The sequence below is a fragment of the Mycteria americana genome, chromosome 3 (genome assembly GCF_035582795.1).
Source record: "Mycteria americana isolate JAX WOST 10 ecotype Jacksonville Zoo and Gardens chromosome 3, USCA_MyAme_1.0, whole genome shotgun sequence".
In the NCBI taxonomy this organism is placed as follows: Eukaryota; Metazoa; Chordata; class Aves; order Ciconiiformes; family Ciconiidae; genus Mycteria; species Mycteria americana.
The window spans coordinates 18,061,068-18,078,827 of record NC_134367.1 but is presented as its reverse complement, the minus strand read 5'-3'; the positions used below and the strand labels follow the sequence as shown (position 1 = coordinate 18,078,827).

The following is a 17,760-nucleotide window of genomic DNA, read 5'->3' as shown; positions in this document are numbered from 1 at the left end:
TTTCCTTGATCGTTCACTGTTGCCTCAAACACCAGAGAGCTGACAGCATAAACAAATTGTTCCTTCAACTTTCAACATGCTTCTACTTTTATAGAAAATGTTTATAAAACGAAATAAATCTCAAAATCTTAGTTTTTAAATTCTCTCTCACATGTATGGTATATATTTATATAATCTAGCCCATTTGGTAACAATTATGTAACAATTAAAATAAATTATTGTTTCTAGATTGCACATATTAGTTACTCCATTAAATTCTACAGATGCAGAAAAATGACAATTGTTATACAAGTAGCATTAGATACACTACTTATCTTTTCTATTATTTCCTCTCCCTGCTAATCTGAATCTTATTAAAAGCTATACACTTATTTGCTTTAATTAAAAAAATTTAAAATGAATCAAAAAAAGAGTGGCTGTCATACAGATTATTAAAGCAATCCCTTTATAAATATAGTGATTAATGTTATATTGCAAAAAATGCAAAATGTGCAATCAAGATAATAAGATGAGTGTACAATTCAGAACTTTAAACATTTGGAAGGAGGGGGCATTTAAGACTAAAACTTACCATTCCTGTGATGTTTGGATTTGCCCCTTTCTCAAGCAGCAGTTTAGCTACTTCGGTACGGCCTTTATATGATGCCCACATCAGGGCAGTCCATCCTCCCTGGAAAGCACAATTCAAAGAAATGTAAAAACTGAAAAATACTTTTTAGAAGCCTAATTAGTGACTTTTATTTCATTGTGTATTTGTCCTAAGGCTGTTTTGCAAGTCCAAAACATAGTAAGGATGGACTACACAACCTTGTAATCCTACTTATGTAGGAGAAATAATAAGCACACATATGAAAGTACTAATTTACTGCTGTATGCAAAACTTGGGAGAATATCATGTCCTAAATGTTCCTGAATTTTCTGTAAACACTCAATTCAGACTTCAAGTGCATACAAATCCAATTACTGGATAAACAAACCAAAAACAAAGCACTATTTTAAAACAAAAGTCTAGAAGTCAAATCAATTAACATGGAGGGTTTACTTTTGATCTGTGTAATAGACAGCTGGCCTTCATAAAGTAACTATGTAATGGTTTGCTTCTTCATGAAAAAGAAGGAAATCATGTGTCCTCTTAAGGGAGTAATAAGACCAATTAATTTCAAACTCCATTGGTGTGCTCATTTAAGTTTGTAAACTAGGAGACAACGAGGCTTCACTACTTAAGGCATTTGACAGTTCAGGTAACCAAAATGAATTTTAAAATAACAGAACGTCTCTGATAACTGTAAGCACAATTTCTGTTTATTTCTTTATAATACACTTTTGGGGAGGTAAAAGACTCTCAGACTGACACAGGCCTAGAAATCAACCACTGGCCATGTGGATGTGCTTAACATCACACTTAGGAAAAAGCTAGATTAGTAGGACATGGCAAGGTGCCTAAGCCTTTCAGACAGAGTGGAACTTCAATTAAAGGAGGCACTTGAATCCTCCCTTAGTGGTTTTCCATATTCTAACTTAAGCAGAACAAAATTTGTCCTTGCAGGTACCTAATTCCCTCTTCAGTCAATGGAGACAAGTCTATAGCTCTTCAGAGGCATCTAGCCTTCTAATCACGTAAGCAACTTCTGTAATTCTTTAGGTGGACTGGACTATAGCACCCACTTTCTCATACTAAAAATTTGGCAAGATGAATGGAAACAAATTCCAGGATATTGAGAACAAGGACTGCTACATGAATAATCATGGTTGTCCAGAGAAAAAGTAAATATGGACAGGTACCTGCTGGGAAAATGTAACATTTATTTTACCAGAATACTTTAAAAAAAGCCAGCACCACCAAAAGAAAAAAACAACAACCCCCCCCCCCAACCACACAAAACACACCCAAAAATCAAACTGTTCTTCAGTTTAGCTTTTTTCCAAAGCAAATTAAGAGTAAAAAAGGAGGCCTGGAAAACAAGTTGCCTTTATTAACACTAAAGCAACTATTTTACAGCTGTAAAAACAATATTTAAATACATATTCTTTTCCATTTTAACAGCACTGAATACATAATTTAAGAATAAAAGACTTTGATTTGTTTTACAGAAGTGAAAATCTCTAACTCCCAAAATTGTTCTTCTTACTAAAAACTATTTTATTTTTACACTAGGAGAGCACATACCAAATCCCGATGCTCCAAACTGACATTATAATTGAGTAGCTCTGCTACAATAGCTGCATGTCCTTCTTTAGCTGCTGAAATAAGAGCTGTCCAGTTATCCTAGAAAAAGGAAAAAAACATTTTTAAGTTATATTCAATATTTCTATACAATTACCTTTTCAACTGTTTAACCCACAATAGGAAATCCACAACCCCTTAAAAAAGCTGTCCTTTAAAAAAAAGAAAGAAAAAAAAAAGTAATAAACTCATCGCCTACCTGCCAGTTATACATATACAAATACAGACCAACAACTACTCCAAATTTCCCCTCCAATTAACTCCTCTCCTACCCAATATCCATCACTCTCCACTCCTCAGTTCACTGCAGGTTAACTTCTCAAAAATTTTATGGAGGAAGCAACACCTACAAAGAATTAGAGAATGAGGTCAAGACATCGAGAACTGCTGGGTGGGGATGAGATGGCAACCAAGACCACAGAAAATGGTGGTGGTCTGTCTCCACATAGAGTGGGTGACAGCACCCCAGGGGCTAATATGCAGGGGAATTTGGACCACAGCTTCTTAGATTTATGATCACTTCAGGAGATACATTTCCTCTTGCATTACACTTCTCTTCCATCCACTGCTCAAACCATGTCCAGGTGTGGATTATTGTTTTATGTGCTATATACACATATAAATATAGCAACAGTTTATATGGTAACTGTACTTCCTATAAGTATAGTAACTGTAACATTTACAGCAAATGTAATAAAATGTCTCCAAAAATAGAGATTACTTTTTTATTTTTTTTAAAGACAGGTTTCATACCAGACCTTTCCTGAATGTCTACACTGCTACAATTAAACTAAGCACAGAAGAAAAAACTCAAGCAACATACTTTTCCTGTTCGTTGGAATACAGACCTTTCAAAACTTTTTAACAACACTTCCGTCCTATTCACCCGTTCCGGGCATCTTTCACCTAGAGTCAACCTCCTCCGCAAAGGCAGGAAGACAACTCATAAATTTGATACCCTTCTCTGCCACTGTTCTGGCTTTCACCTGAAATAATCTTTTCACCTAAATTCTCCCTCAGTATTTACTGAAGAACACCAAAACCAAGGGGGGGGCGGGGGGAAGACATACCACAACATCACCGAGATGAGCAAAATTACTTGGACCTCGTCTTTGATGCTGTTATTTCTCTATTCCGCCTCTCTTTTTATGTCAACTACTGCCAATCCTATTATTATAGCTTCCTAGCACTCATTTCCCAGAAGAAACAGTAGCAGCATTCAGCAGAGACCCTCAGACATTTAAAACATCTTAAATATCCCTATTCTTTATGAGGAATCGAATCAGAGGAATACAGAGCCAAGCAATTTTGGATAAAATTTCTCTTATATGTCATCATTTTCCACCTTCTTTTTTTTTCCCCTCCCCTCAACACTAACCTAAATGCCTTTCCTTTGTCTGCCTCTTGAAATTTCTTCTTCCTCTACTGTTAGGTACCATCACTTAAACCACTAATACTTACTGCATCTTCCAAGTTGCAATTAGCTCCCTTCTTGAGAAGCTCCTGGACAATTTCTAAATTGCCTTGCTCAGCAGCCAACATGAGTGGAGTCTGGCCATTCTGAAATCAAAATAATAGGAAAAGTGATGCACTGGGAAGCGATGCAAATGACACACATACACCACCAACAAAAGGCAAAAAACTACAGAGGAACGTTGTTTCCAGTTTTTAACTGCCAGTGAGAAGCAGTGAGAAGGACTGGTTTTCAAACCATGCAGTAGACTTGCAGTAAAAATGGAGAACATGATATTAAACCTTGTCCCGTAAGAGAGAAAAAAACCCAAACCAACCAACCAAAAAAAAAAAAAATTTCAGACATTACAAATGGCTACCAAAAAAAAGTTACATCGTTAAATATCTTTCTTTCTGAATTATTTGACCCCTGAAGACATCTCTAATACAGCCTGTTACATCTTTACATCTTGAAGTAATTCAGTCACATTGTTTAGAAATGAATAAATAAATAAATCTAGCCTAGGAACCACAATGGCCATTAAAACATGCACACTGATTCAGAGTAACAGTAAGATTTCTTGCTGAAGTCTTGGAAAAAATAGTCAAGTCATATACCACACTTTCATCTGGCAGTATACCAAATACAGACATCACTTCTACCCTGTGGAACACAGGTTCTTAACAGTCAGCCTCATCTCAGGGAAGATGAAAAATAGAAAAGCTGGTTTATTTGCCTTCAAGGATGTTTTAAAAGTCAGTTACAATCTGTCACCCTTCTATCAGCCTATTTCTGTGTCAGCAAACTTCTGAGATACAACTGCTCTGCATGATGAAAAGTAAAACTTACTAAATTTGACAGTAAATTTCTTAATTTCAACAAGCTTAATAAACACAGAGAATTTTTTCCTGACCTCTCTTCTGTCTTTTCTCTGTACCATACAGAAAACTCAAATTATCTAGTCTCTAAATAATGCAAAAGGTACATGTTAGGAGTTATATAGCAGCAACTTCCCTGAAAAGAATAAAAATCAATGCAGAATCAGAATACAGTAAGATCACTAATCTTCATTAGTAAAACAGTTAACAGTAAGATTAATAAAGGTATTTGATGAGTTCTTTCTGCTCTTTATGTACAAAAAAAAAATTATCACAGAAATGCACTGAGTCTTTCAAAAAAGCTTTCTGGTCCACCAGCTATTCCATAACTAGCCTTCACAGAATCTTCCCCATGACATTATGGATAACCAACCATACTACTCGTGACAGGACATAACATAATATCTAACAGTGCAATTTTTTACAGGGAGAAATTATGCTCTCATATAAGTTCATATTGTTATACCCATACATTGTATACATTCAAAATTATACCTTTGTTTTTAGATCCTAAAGTATATTTTGTATCAACAAGCAGTAGTATTTAGGTCTGGTCATAAAAAAAATTAAAATGCTGAAAAAATCAAGAGGAAGGAAAATACTACTTTCTAGAAGAGAACAGCTCTCTTTGGAGGAGAGAACACTCGTAACTTTTGCTCTTTAAGATGACTTCTTTATATGCAAGTTAATATTTTGGGAATACACATGCCAAGTGATTTGGGAAATCATGCCTGACCAACCTGACTGCCCTCTGTGATGACATCGTTGGCGTGGTGGATGAAGAGCTGAGACACTGTTTATCCCATCTCTAGCAAGGATTTAGACACTGTCTCCCACAACATCCACACAGACAAATGAAGTACGGACTAGATAAATGGACAGTAAGGCGGACTGAAACTGCTTGAATTACTGGGCTCAGAGGGTTGTGATCAGCAGCACAACATCCAGCTGGAGGCCAGTCACTAGTGCAGTACCACAGGGGCCAATGCCGGGGTCCTGTTTAACCCCTTCATTAAGGACCTGGGCAATGGGACAGAGTGCACCTTCAGCACCATTCACAGCCAATACACAGTTGGGAGGAGTGGCTCATGCACCAGATGCTTGTGCTGCCATCCAGAGGGGCCTTGACAGGCTGGACAAATGGGCAGACAGGTACCTCATTGTACTGAGTATAGGAGTCCAGGTGCTGGTATCGGGGGAGCTGCACAGGGTCTCTGTGAAGAGAGGCTGGCACTGCCCTGTGCCGGACACAGCCAGTTCCATCTGGTTCCAACCAACCCACCTCAGGACACAGGACTAGATAATCTCCAGAGGTCCCTTCCAGTGCTTTAAGCAATACATACAAAAATTCCTATTTTAGCATGAGCATTCTTCTTACCTGCTTCTGAACAGTTACTATTGTTATCACTGTGATCATCTTCCACAGGTGGATAACACAAAAGCACAAAAGGGTAACACAAACCAAGCAGAAGTATCTTTGGGCAAGAGGAGGTTGTGGATGGGAAAATGATCCCCGCCTGTAAGAAGTGTCATGCAGTTGTAGACTGGCTCTAGTATTCTTAGGTGTAATGTAATTCTTAGGTGTAGATGTAATAAGACAGATGTAAAACTTTTCTATAGCAGTACTGAAAACACCCTTCCCTTTTTGCTAGGAGATTCTCAAACGTTTTAGCAAATTATGAAGATTTCACCAACACAGAAACAAAAGATAATTACTACACCTGTGACCTCCGGATTAATTCTCAAAAGTTGCACAAGAGTCCAGACACTCCACAACAACTAAATGCTCATATTTCTCACAAGCACATCAAGTACTGTATATCTGTACATCACAGCTAAGTCTAAGTACTCAAATATCCACATTATAAAGGGGCACACCTGTATCTTTTTGGGGAAATCTTTCAGTGGTGTTACCTTACAGATTAGCTCCTTCTCGCAGTCCATGAGAGAACAGAAGATTCAGAATTGAAAATGCAGAAGGTACTTCAGTATCAAGAGCAGAAGAGCAAAAAGAAAGGCACATCAAAGGAAACTGGAAGCTGTTAGGATCAAAGTGTATCACACAAGGCAAACACCTATCATTAGCTGTTAAGTAATCAATGTATCTGGTATGAGAGAAAAGAATGCGCACAGGGGAAAGGATGCGCAGGGAAAAGGCAGAGAGACTGAGACTTGCTCCACTTAACTGAAACTGCTGGTGTTAATCCATCAAAACCATCCATATACAAACTGACTGGAACATCCCAGTTTTTCTGGTAACTGATCACAGTCAAGATATAAAGGGTTGGTAACAATGTGGGTGATCCTACCATTGGACAAGTCACTGCAGCCTGGGAGGTCCCAGCACTACCAAACCTTGGCTTGCCAGCAATCTTTTTAGACCTACTCTGCTGGCACTCCCATTTTGGTATTTTGTTTTTATCCGAGAAGAAAAGAGGTTTTGGCAGGTCCAAAACTGGAAACAGAATTGCACTCAATGCCATTGAATTCCAATGAAGAGTCAGCACTTAAACAAAACTCCTGTCATAGATAAGTACGAACAGCACCCCCCACCACACTCATGGGTTTAAAACTGATGCAAACCATACATGTCTCCAGAAACTACCTTCTCCAATGCAATATATCATAAGACTGACAAAAAATCAGGTATCAGGGAAACGATCTCTGCAAAAAGGGCAGTTACTGAAAACTAGGAGTGCACTTAGTCTCATCAAGAAGAGAAGAAAAATTTAGGAAAAAAGGGGAAGGCAGTGATGCTGTTGATAAAGTTAACACAGACTATCCATCTGATTTCAGCCATGTTGTTGAGAGGAATTACCAGCAGAGGGAACAGACTATTCCACTTCTCAGATACACAGCATGCCAGGTGGGGAGGTTCATGTGTATGCTTTGAAACTTAAAAATTCTCCCATCTCAAATACCTCAGCACGTGTGCATACACAGCATGAAATGAATGTGCTGACAATGAAAGAAAACTGTCTTAATTGGAACCAGATCTAATAACTACATTAAGGCTAAATTCTGTATATTGTTTTCTCATTTGCATGATGCTTTTTGGCTTTGAGTAATATATGCCATTTGACTTCTTTCCAAAAATATTCTTTCCATCTTATGCAGGTTTAAAAAGATAATGCAACAGAACATGCGTCTTCCAAGACGCATGTCTTAAAAAGAAAAAAAAAAAGATATGAATTGGAAAGCCAGTCTTCCATACACTACAAGGTGAGTAAAAAGCTGCCTGGACTGTCAGACTCAATTGGTAATAGTCCACTGTTCACAGAGTTACTGGTGCCCCATTGGGAGGGTTTGATTTGGGGCTAACATTGTAGCATCTTCATCAACACTCAGAACCATGAAACAGAAAGTGCTCTCAGCAAGTTTAGGGACTGCCCCAAGCTATGGAAAGCAGCTGATACGCCAGAGGGCAGGGATGCTTAGAAGAAATTCAACAGGCTGGAGAAATGGGCTGACAACCCCCCTGCAGTTCAACAAAGGCAAATGCAGAGACTGGAACAGACCGACCCCAAGCAACAGTACTGGCTAGGGACTGCCTGCCTGGAGAGCCACGCTGCAGAAACAGGCGTGGGGTCCCAATGGACAAGAGCCATGGGTCAGCAGTGTGCCCCTGCAGCAACAAAGGCAAATCAAACACTGGGCTGCATTAACAAGAGCACAGCTAGCCCAGTGAGGCTGAACCCAGAACACAATGCCCCGTTTGGGGCTCCCAATAGAGAGACTCCCAACAACAGAGAGATTGACAAACTGCAGAGTCCAGCAATGGGGTGACTCAGACAGTTAAGAGACTGGAGCATAAGACACACAAGCAGAAACTGAGAGCTGGATTTGTTCAGTCTGGAAAACAGAAGAGTAAGGGGGCATCAACATCAGTCTTACACTACCTAGACATTCCTAAGGGGAATCTTAGAAGACAAAGGCAGACTATTCTCAGAGACACACAAGAAGACAAGAAGCAACAGTCACAAGATGCAGCAAAGAATATTCTAATAAAATATACGGAAAATGTTTTTAAACAAAGAGCAGTTAAGCACTGGAGCAGAGAGGCTGAAGGTTCTCTACCCTTTTGAGGACTTTCAAATTTTGCTTGTTAAGTCCCTTAGCAACCTGATGTAACAATGAAGTCAGTCTTGCAATTAGGAGGTTGAATCCAATGACCTCCAAGGTCCCTTCTATCCTGAATTTTTCTATGAACCAGATTCTCTGAATATGCTACATAAGTCGACAAGGTTCCAGTTCTACAACATTATTTAGGAAATCAGAACTAAAATAAAAATTGATGATACAAGCTGTATATCCAGATAAAAGAAAAGTCCAGATGCTTACAAACCAGAAAATCTACTACAGAAGATGAAATAAATTAGTCAAATCATCTAAACTTATTTGTAAAATACACAGAAGACCCAGCAGTGCATCAAGATAACCTGAATTTTAAACATAATGCAAAACAATGTAAACAGTCACTAGCAACAGACATTTGCATGAATCAAACCTCCCAAGAAACTCTCAGGAATCTTTAGTGCAGTATAATGAAAACACAGCACATTCACTTAAATTGCTGGTGGGGATATGCTCAAATCAGACTAAATCAGATGACAAAGCAGACGCTAACAATTATCACACTATCCCAGGATTATGAATAATCCACATTTAAACTCCCTACCGTGTATCAAGACTTCCCGTGTAATCCTGGTAAAGTCACTTAATCCTCCTGGTTACATCTAGACTTACTTTTTGGATACGTTATCTTTTCATCCAGATGAGCATCTGCTCAAAGTAAATTGCAATATATGCTCCTATTTGGATCGTATAACAAAGTTTCTCTTGCCTGGAAACTAGGATGGGGAGGAAGAGTTATCATAATTCCAGGTTTCACCCTAAAATGGACAGGACAAGAATGCATATGCAGCTGGATCTGTGAACTAAGAAACAATTCCTAGCTGCAGAAATAGAGGTATAGTCTCCATGCACAAAGTAAGGATGGAGCTGCATTTTCCAGCTCAGAAGAACACTCAGAAAACAAATACAGTGAAAGATGCTGAGGTGCTGACAGAGAATGAATACTGTGTGTTCAGTCTGTGCAAAGGTAAGCAATCACTTGAAAATAAAACTGAAATTTGAACATTAAATAGCCAGCGTGATTTCACTAGTTATTCATTCTGTTACTAATAAGCTGCAATATGAAACTGACCTTTCAAAAAATCATCTTACCTCATTTCTCTCATCTACATCCCTGCATTTCTCAAGAAGCGCTTTCAGAGCAGGAACATTTCCTTCTTCTACGTAGGTCAACAGACTCTGACTCATCAGACTTGCCATCTTCACACAGTATTTAAAATGCTTCTATAACAAAGCTTATCTGTATTTCAGGAAAGGGAAAAAAAAGAAAAGCGTAAGTAAAGGCTATGAGAGTTAACTCTGACATTAGAAAGTATGAATTGTACATGCCAGTAAGTTATTGGTTGGGTACGAATACCCACGACTCTCAACAAAATGCTGTGGAGACATGTGCATTGAAATGCACTACATTTCAATGAAGAATCAATTGTTTAATCTTTCTAGTTCTTAGAAAATTACAGAAATTATTCTAATTTTTAGGTATTGTCTAAATATGTATTTTGAATGGAATGCATAGTAGTCTTTCATTTGCATAAATTTTTCTGCATATATAATATTACCGGAATACCTGTATATGTTACATACTTTATGTATGCTAGTTATTTACAATATAACCCTCATCCTTTAAGCAGAACATTGAAACTATTCAGCATTATAAGATACAGTGATAATATCTAAACTGCAGCCATACGGAACTCTGAGAAACACCATTTAATAAATCAGTTATCACCAACTTTATCCAGACATGCCTGCATGTGATGGCACGTTGTTAACTTGCTAGTCAAACTTAACATAGCTTCTGTTGACTGATTATATGTTTTTAACCTCTAATGTGTAAGACAGGAAAGGTTTTTCCTCGGTTAAGGCAGATCATTAAGAACCGTTTAAGACTTCCTAAAAAGCTGTGGGCTAGTAAGTTCAGAGAACCAGTAGTATTACTGCGCCAAATTTATACACACACAGCTCCAGAAGCTGAATAATTCATTGCACCTAAATTAAGTTTCACTGGATGCAGAACAAATCGTGGGGCTAAACACAAGACTCCCCCCACCCCCCTTCTCCTCACCAGCAGATGACATGATTGCTCTCTCTCTGGCTTTTTCTTGCATGATAGCAGTGTAAGAGCAGAGGAAAAACTCCAGTTTAGCATTAGCTAAAGCCTGCTGGTTAGGCTATTCTCTACCAGGCAGAAGCCAAAGACCAATGGCTTTCCCAGGCAAATGTTCTAACTTTTATTCTCACATAAAAGCAGCCAGTGAATTTTTCTGCACTCCCAGCTGAAGTGGAACACTAGCCAAAGAGAGAGACAAGAGGAAGCCAGCAGGCACTTCACTGCACTTAGCGCGGAGAAGTTAATTTAGATTTAGAGACTTAAATCAAACAATCTAGCTCCGCTTTAAATAGCTTACATAGACTGTAACAGTATTGCACCATCCTCTCTCCTTTAGCAAGTAAGTATATATAGACAAACGCACTGTTGTCAGGGTGTGTTAGACACAACCTGAGCTCACCTGTAGCACCACAGTCATCAGATGACCCCCATATAAAAATGCCTTGTTCATAAAAATGCTAGCAAAGAAGACAACATGCCCAGTTCAGTTAAGAAGACAGCAGCTCTGGGTGCATGTAGAAGAACTTTAGGCACACACGAATGTCTAGTGACAAAAGAAACTATAAACTACGTACATTTTAGGCATGCAAGCAGAAGAACACAAGAGGGAGAAGAGAGGAAAAGGAGGGCCTGTGACTCCCACTGTTAAATTTGGGCTTAAAAATCCAGGTTGCAGTTTAAGGGACAAATTCCAAAGAGGATTTAGGCATCTGAACTCTCCATACTCCAAATGTCCACATACTGTGTAAAAATACACAAATCAAATTGTATCATTCAGACATTATTTAAAACCCAAACCCAAATCAGTTAAAAAAAAAAAAAAAAAAAAAAACAAAACTAGATTTGACATACAAAGCCCAGCAACAGTTTTACTAGGCACTGCACAAATAGCCAGTCTCTCCCACAAGAAAGTTATAAATAATCTAAGAACACAAAAGGTCTGTCACGTTTACCATACAGTTAAAGTACCATCATGCAAAGAGGGGTGAGTAGTACAACAGTGGTGTCATATAATTGTCTTTATTTTTTTCAGTAGGAGGAAGAGCTAATTGAGAGGTTGCAAACTTAAAAAAAAACTAAACCACACCAAAAATGAAAGGTTGAAAAGAAACAGTGATTGTAGTGACTCAGTGCCCAGACACAGGCTCCTACTGCAATTTCAGATACAAAAACACCAGAAAAGTCAGCATCTTGCCTGGCATCCAGCTGCCAGTCCAGAACAGCCCGCCTCCCTTATGGCCTGCACCGGTATCTTACAGTCCTATGCAGATGTCTCTGATATTCTTGGGCACTTGAAATGACACTAGATATTCACATGCAGGCACCTGAATTCCTCCCATCGTTTTTAAAATATTTTGACAGAAATTCATGAAACATGACTTGCTACTAGCTCCACTGCTACCACAGGCATTTTCCGATTTCCCTGTGCAGTGTCCCAGCTTCTCTCCTGTAGCTGTACCTTAAATCCCCATGCTATTTTCCATACCAAGTGCTAAATTGAAAACTATATTAAAAATCATCAGCAAAACATGACTACAATGCCCCACCAAGTGAATTACACTCTGCAGTTACTATCAAAATTTCGCCAATTAATTCTTAGCTAGTGTGAAAAGGAAAAAAGTAGTCAACATTGCTTCCTCCTCAAAGTAAGATTCTTCCCTTGATGTTCCCTACTGTCATATTTCAAAAAGGCAAAGGCAGCACTGCTGCACTGTAGATAAGTATCCTACTGCAGAAATCATTACTTGAACTCCCAGCTATCAAGACAGCACAGCTTCTGCCTTAATGTAGATCTGAATCCTTAGAGGCAACTTAAACCTTTGACTACCAGCAAAATGCCTGATGCTAAAGAACACATCTAGAGCTGCATTTACAAAGTTCATGTTAATATTACTTTTTTAAAATGATAAAAGCTTTGTAGGGGTAAACCATCTCCAAGTATATTAATATTCTTTGTCATCTGCGCTTCACTATCACGTAATATCCCCTTCTTAGAATTAGTAACAGTCCATTTTATAAAAACAAGAACAACAAAATCAAATAGTATAATTATGGATTTTATATCCTCATGCTTTCATTTGCCACTTTTCAGGCAAGCTTCTTAGAGCCCCTGAAAAATTAACATCACTGGAGGGTTTAGGAAAGCACTGTTTAGGGAGTCAGTAACAGAAATTTCCCTTTAAAATGCAACCTGAATTCACCAGGTTAATCTATGTATTCGTGTTTTTCTCATCCTTAAAAAAAAACAGCAAAATAAAGAAAAAAAAAAAAAAGGCAAAAACCCCACAAACAAAGAAAACAAAAAAACCCCACCACCCCGCCAACAAATATACTTAAAAACAGTTGGTGTTAAGATTTTTGGAAGCTTTACTTTATTTTTTTTCCCCCAAGAACAATAAACATGCCTGAAATTAGGCTGAAGTTTGTTCATGATATTTTCACTCATGACAGCAAGTCAATGTAAATTGAGCACAGCCACAGTCTACCTTTTTATGAAATAAGATTTATGTTATTATGTTATAAAAATTAAGCACTGTACTCAAAGTCCATATGGATGCTGGGCACTAAGGTGTGATTTCTCCCAATGCTTAAGATTTCTTTTAAATTATCATAAATGCTTCAAACCAAGACTCTGAGGTACAGTCTCTAGCTAGATAAGTAACTCTATTCTGGCCCTTCCAATTGAAATAGCTCCTGAAATATATATTCGTACACTTTTCAAAACAAACAACCCTAGAACAAAAAAAACCTCAATAGCTTATCCTTTACCAAAATAAAGCATAAGAACGTAATCGCTGCCCAATTTCATAAATCTAGCACAAACCCAGTACCATTCAATTAAGTACCAACAAATTAACAGTATTTACTTTGTTCTTTGACACAGCAGAAGTATTTTCAGAATCTATAACAAAACTTTCAATTAAAACCAGGAGCCCATTTGGAAGTTGATCCCCTTTCCAATAAGGATTAATGCTGTTACTTTTTTCTCCCACCAAAGCGAGCCGATTCCCAGCCCACAAACCAGCTCTTCATTCACAATCCAAACTTCCAAGCCTGGAAATCTCACAATGCCCTTGGGCAGCAAATCCTGGTATTTTATAAGACTAGCAACACACTAAGAAGTATGAAAAGATATATTAAGAGCACAAATGCTCAGGTGAAGGTAAGATTTGCACAAGGATTAACCTGTTTTTGTAAGGCTCTCACGTCCTGAGCTGAAGCAGACGTTATCACAGTTTTGGAAAGATTGCAAAAATTTGCTGATTTACAAAAACTTAGTTTCTCTCAACTGCGCCAGTACTGACTGCAGAGGTCCTGATAACTCAAATCTGCAGATGTTTAATGTACTCTCAGAATCTTGCATCAGTTTCTAACTACATAAAAAAAATATTACTACACACTACATTTCCAAATATCGCCATCTGTTTCATAGCTTTCCCCCATATTTTTTTAATTGTGTGAGCTGTGATCATTTACGAATAAACATCAAAATTGGTCAACAAACACTAGCGTCATTGAGAAGACTTTCTTTTCTTGTTTTGTTTTCAATAGGTAAAGATCGTAGTGACTTACATAAAATTCATACTTTTCATCATACGATGAAAGAAATTATTTCTTTTTAACGTTTCCTTCTGTTTCCAGATACAAAAGCTACCTTCCCAACATGAAATACTACGGCAGATCTTTCAGTTAACCGTAAAAGGAAATAATTACAGTGCTGCTGAAATCTGGGCATGTACAAATCAGATATGGAAACATGCAGTATTTCACCCTTAAGAGCTGGAAATGTCATCTTTCCAAATTAGAACTTAAAGAAATGTGGAATACAGAAGTATTGTACATATACAATTTATTATAAAATACTAACATAAGTCAGTTTCATATTCTCAGACATTTTTATACTTTATGATGGCATTAAAAAATGAAAAACATGTTGGAACATCACCGTTACTCATGCTGCACAGAATCTTGCCAATACAAGCATTACCCATCCTTTATGACACCTTATTGTAATCACTTGCTAAATGGGCATACTTCATAAACATTAAGAGATCACAAGTCAGGAATCACATGAAGCGGTAAATATTTTTAACTGTTCTTTCTATAGGGACTGAGTCAACCAGGATTCTGTTTAAAGAACAAATTTTCAAAACTGTTTAAATGAGTCTCTAAAATATTAATTTCTGGTATTCAGAGGTGGAAAGAAATAACAAATCTAAGTTTCCATAAGCAGACTACACCCACACCTTTTCTCCAATGCCTGAAGTTCCAGTATGACTAATGACCTTATGCTGATTTTCAGCTTTTCCTTATTTATCTGGGAACATTTATTCTACTTCTCTTAGCCACACTCCTGGTATCCAGATGAGAAACATTTTAACAGATTACCTTATTTTTTTGTTACTTTATATCAAAGAACAAATAGTGTAATTAGAAAATATTAAAAGACACAAAAAGATAACTAAAGATAGACACAGACATTCTTATTTTGAAACCCATAACCAACAGAACTAAAAAAAGTTTGCACAAAAGGAGGTCCCTGTGTAACCATTATTACGGTACACAGTAAGAAACCCAGGAAACTAGGGATACACAAGTCATTCTTTTCCACCTTCGGCACTCAAGGCAACGGCCATTTCCAAATATTGTAGTGATGGATTTTTTATTTTCTTTTAAAATAAACAATTGAGACTGAGGATTACATCCGAAAGACTGGAAAGATCCAAATACGTATTTAAACAAGAAATCACCATTGCCATCTGATAGCAACTATCAGATATGTCTATGTTCTACCCCGGTTAAAAACATCAGTTAAAAGAAAGGGTTTGTGAAGTATCTGCTAATGGGATTTAAACCTTATGAGAGAAACTAGTCTACTTTTAAGACAGAATTTAAATATGGTCAATGAACAATAGGTATTACTAAGAACATCTGCATTCTAAGAGAAAATTCAATTCCTGTACAAAATACAAAATGCTTAGTCCTACAAAACACTATTTCAGGTTTTAAATACTTCAAGTAAAAGAAAGTAAACAGAAACAGGTACCAATATTAAGTTTTTCAAAAAATTATACCAACCAATATAAACCAATTGTCTCAAAACCCATATAAAACACACACAAGCACAGCAAAAAAGTCTACATCATCATCTTACATGGTATCATAAAGCCAACTCATTTCTCTGGATCATAAAATCAAGGGAGTGTTAGTCACAATCACAAGTTCTATGACAAAAATCTAACTTGCAGAGTATTTTCACCTAAGGAAAAAGTTGGTTGTGTGATGGAGATCTTCCTGTTAGAAAGATTTTTAAATTAATATCGACACCTTTCATAAGCTGTGGTTGCACAGGATTTCAAGTAGACTCGAATTTCTTAATAACCAAGTTACTTTAAATAACCACTGTTGCAGAACAAGGAATAAATGCCTATCCAAATACGTCGGCTTCCTTACACATTCTGATCTAATAAAAAACCTCCTTTTTATCTTTCCATTTCTTTACTATTTGACTAGGGGGGCGGGTGTGTGTCAGGTAATTAATCCCATGATTCAAACACTTTTCCAGCAGAAGACATTCCTTTGTCAAAATTTATAGATAGGAAATCACTTTTCCCAACCAATTTTTAAGTATACATGACAAATAGGAAAGCCCAGCCCTTAAGAGATTTTGCTACTCAACTTCTTCAGCGGTGCCCAGCGACAGGACCAGAGGCAACGAGCACAAACTGAAACACAGAAGGAACCGTCTTAACATCAGGAAACACTTCATTACTGTGACGGTCACCAAGCACTAGCACAGGTTGCCCAGGGAAGTTGTGGAGTCTCCCTCCTTGGAGATACACAAAAGCCATCTGGACAGGTTCCTGGGCAACCAGCTCCGGGTGGCCCTGCTTCAGCAGGGAGTTTGGACCAGATGACCTGCGGATGTCCCTCCCAGTCTCAACCGTTCTGTGAGTCTTTACCTCGGAAATCAGATGCCAGACTTTGCTGACAGGTCAAGCTCACATCTATCTTTCTGACTTAACACAAGGAGAGAAAAACAGTACAAGAGGCTCCCCCACCCCCGGGGGCGGAGCTGACAGCGATACCCGGCCGTGCCTGAGGCACCCCACGGGCCGCTTCATCTCCGGTGAGATGCCCCCGCCACCCACAAAGGAGGGCCCTGTCCGCCCGCCGCACACAGCGCTGCCGGAACCCCTGGGGCTGGCCGGGGCGGAGCGGCCCAGGCGCCGCCGCTGCTCCCGGCCCCGCGGCCCTCCAGCCCGGCCCGGGGCGGGAGGGGGCCGCGCACACCGCGACCGTTAATCCCCCTCCCCAGCGAGTCCCCTGTGGCCCCGCCGCTGCGAGGGGGCGGCGGCGAGGAGGGGGCGGCGGCGAGGAGGGGGCGGCGGCGAGGAGGGGGCGGCGGCGAGGAGGGACCCGGCGGCGCCCTTTGTTTGGCAGCTGGGAGCGCCCCCTCCCCTGTGCCCTTCCCCTGTCCTTCCGCGCCCGGCCTGCGCTGTCCCCGCTCCCCACCTTCCTATCGCCACTCACCCCACAGCCGGAGGGACTCGGCCCCTGCGGGCGGCTCCCCAGGCCCAGCCGGAGACTGTCAGGGAGGCAGCGGCCCCGAGCGCTCCTCACCACCCCCCAGCAGCGGCGGCCATCTTACCTCCCTCTGCCCTCCTCCCACCCCCCCCCGCTGGTCACGTGGGCCGGGGGGCGGCACCGCCCATCGCCCTGAGGGAGGGCGGCTGCTGCCCGGCTGCTCTCACCGCCGCGCCCTGGGGACGGCCCACGGCACGGCGACGCGCAGGCATCGGGAGCCTCTCCACGAACGGCCCGCAGGGCTGACGCGCTAATAACCATGTATAAACAGCTAATAACGGGGAGGCAAAAAAACCCTGCCCGGGAGCCCTGACGGCAGTGAGTCACTGCGCTCCGCGGCGTCCCCCCCCATCCCGGCGGTAAACGGCGGGAG

General features: G+C 39.6%; 1 protein-coding gene across 5 annotated transcripts in view; it reads right to left on the bottom strand.

Annotated features, from left to right (window-relative positions):
• KIDINS220 (kinase D interacting substrate 220) overlaps positions 1-17,466 on the bottom strand; it is an 85,002-nt gene extending 67,536 nt beyond the window's left edge. For 4 of the 5 annotated variants that reach the window (XM_075497998.1, XM_075497994.1, XM_075497995.1 and 1 more), the window contains exons 1-5: positions 17,334-17,466; positions 9,782-9,929; positions 3,686-3,784; positions 2,168-2,266; positions 572-670 (exon numbers count right to left, since the gene is read on the bottom strand). In XM_075497998.1, coding sequence (XP_075354113.1) covers positions 572-670; positions 2,168-2,266; positions 3,686-3,784; positions 9,782-9,889 — 405 coding nt within the window. In that variant the 5' untranslated portion in view covers positions 9,890-9,929; positions 17,334-17,466. Of the gene's footprint in view, positions 1-571; positions 671-2,167; positions 2,267-2,496; positions 2,571-3,685; positions 3,785-9,781; positions 9,930-17,333 lie in introns of those variants that run through there. The other variant, XM_075497997.1, reaches the window with a different exon arrangement.
• Between the last annotated feature and the right edge of the window lie 294 nt (positions 17,467-17,760).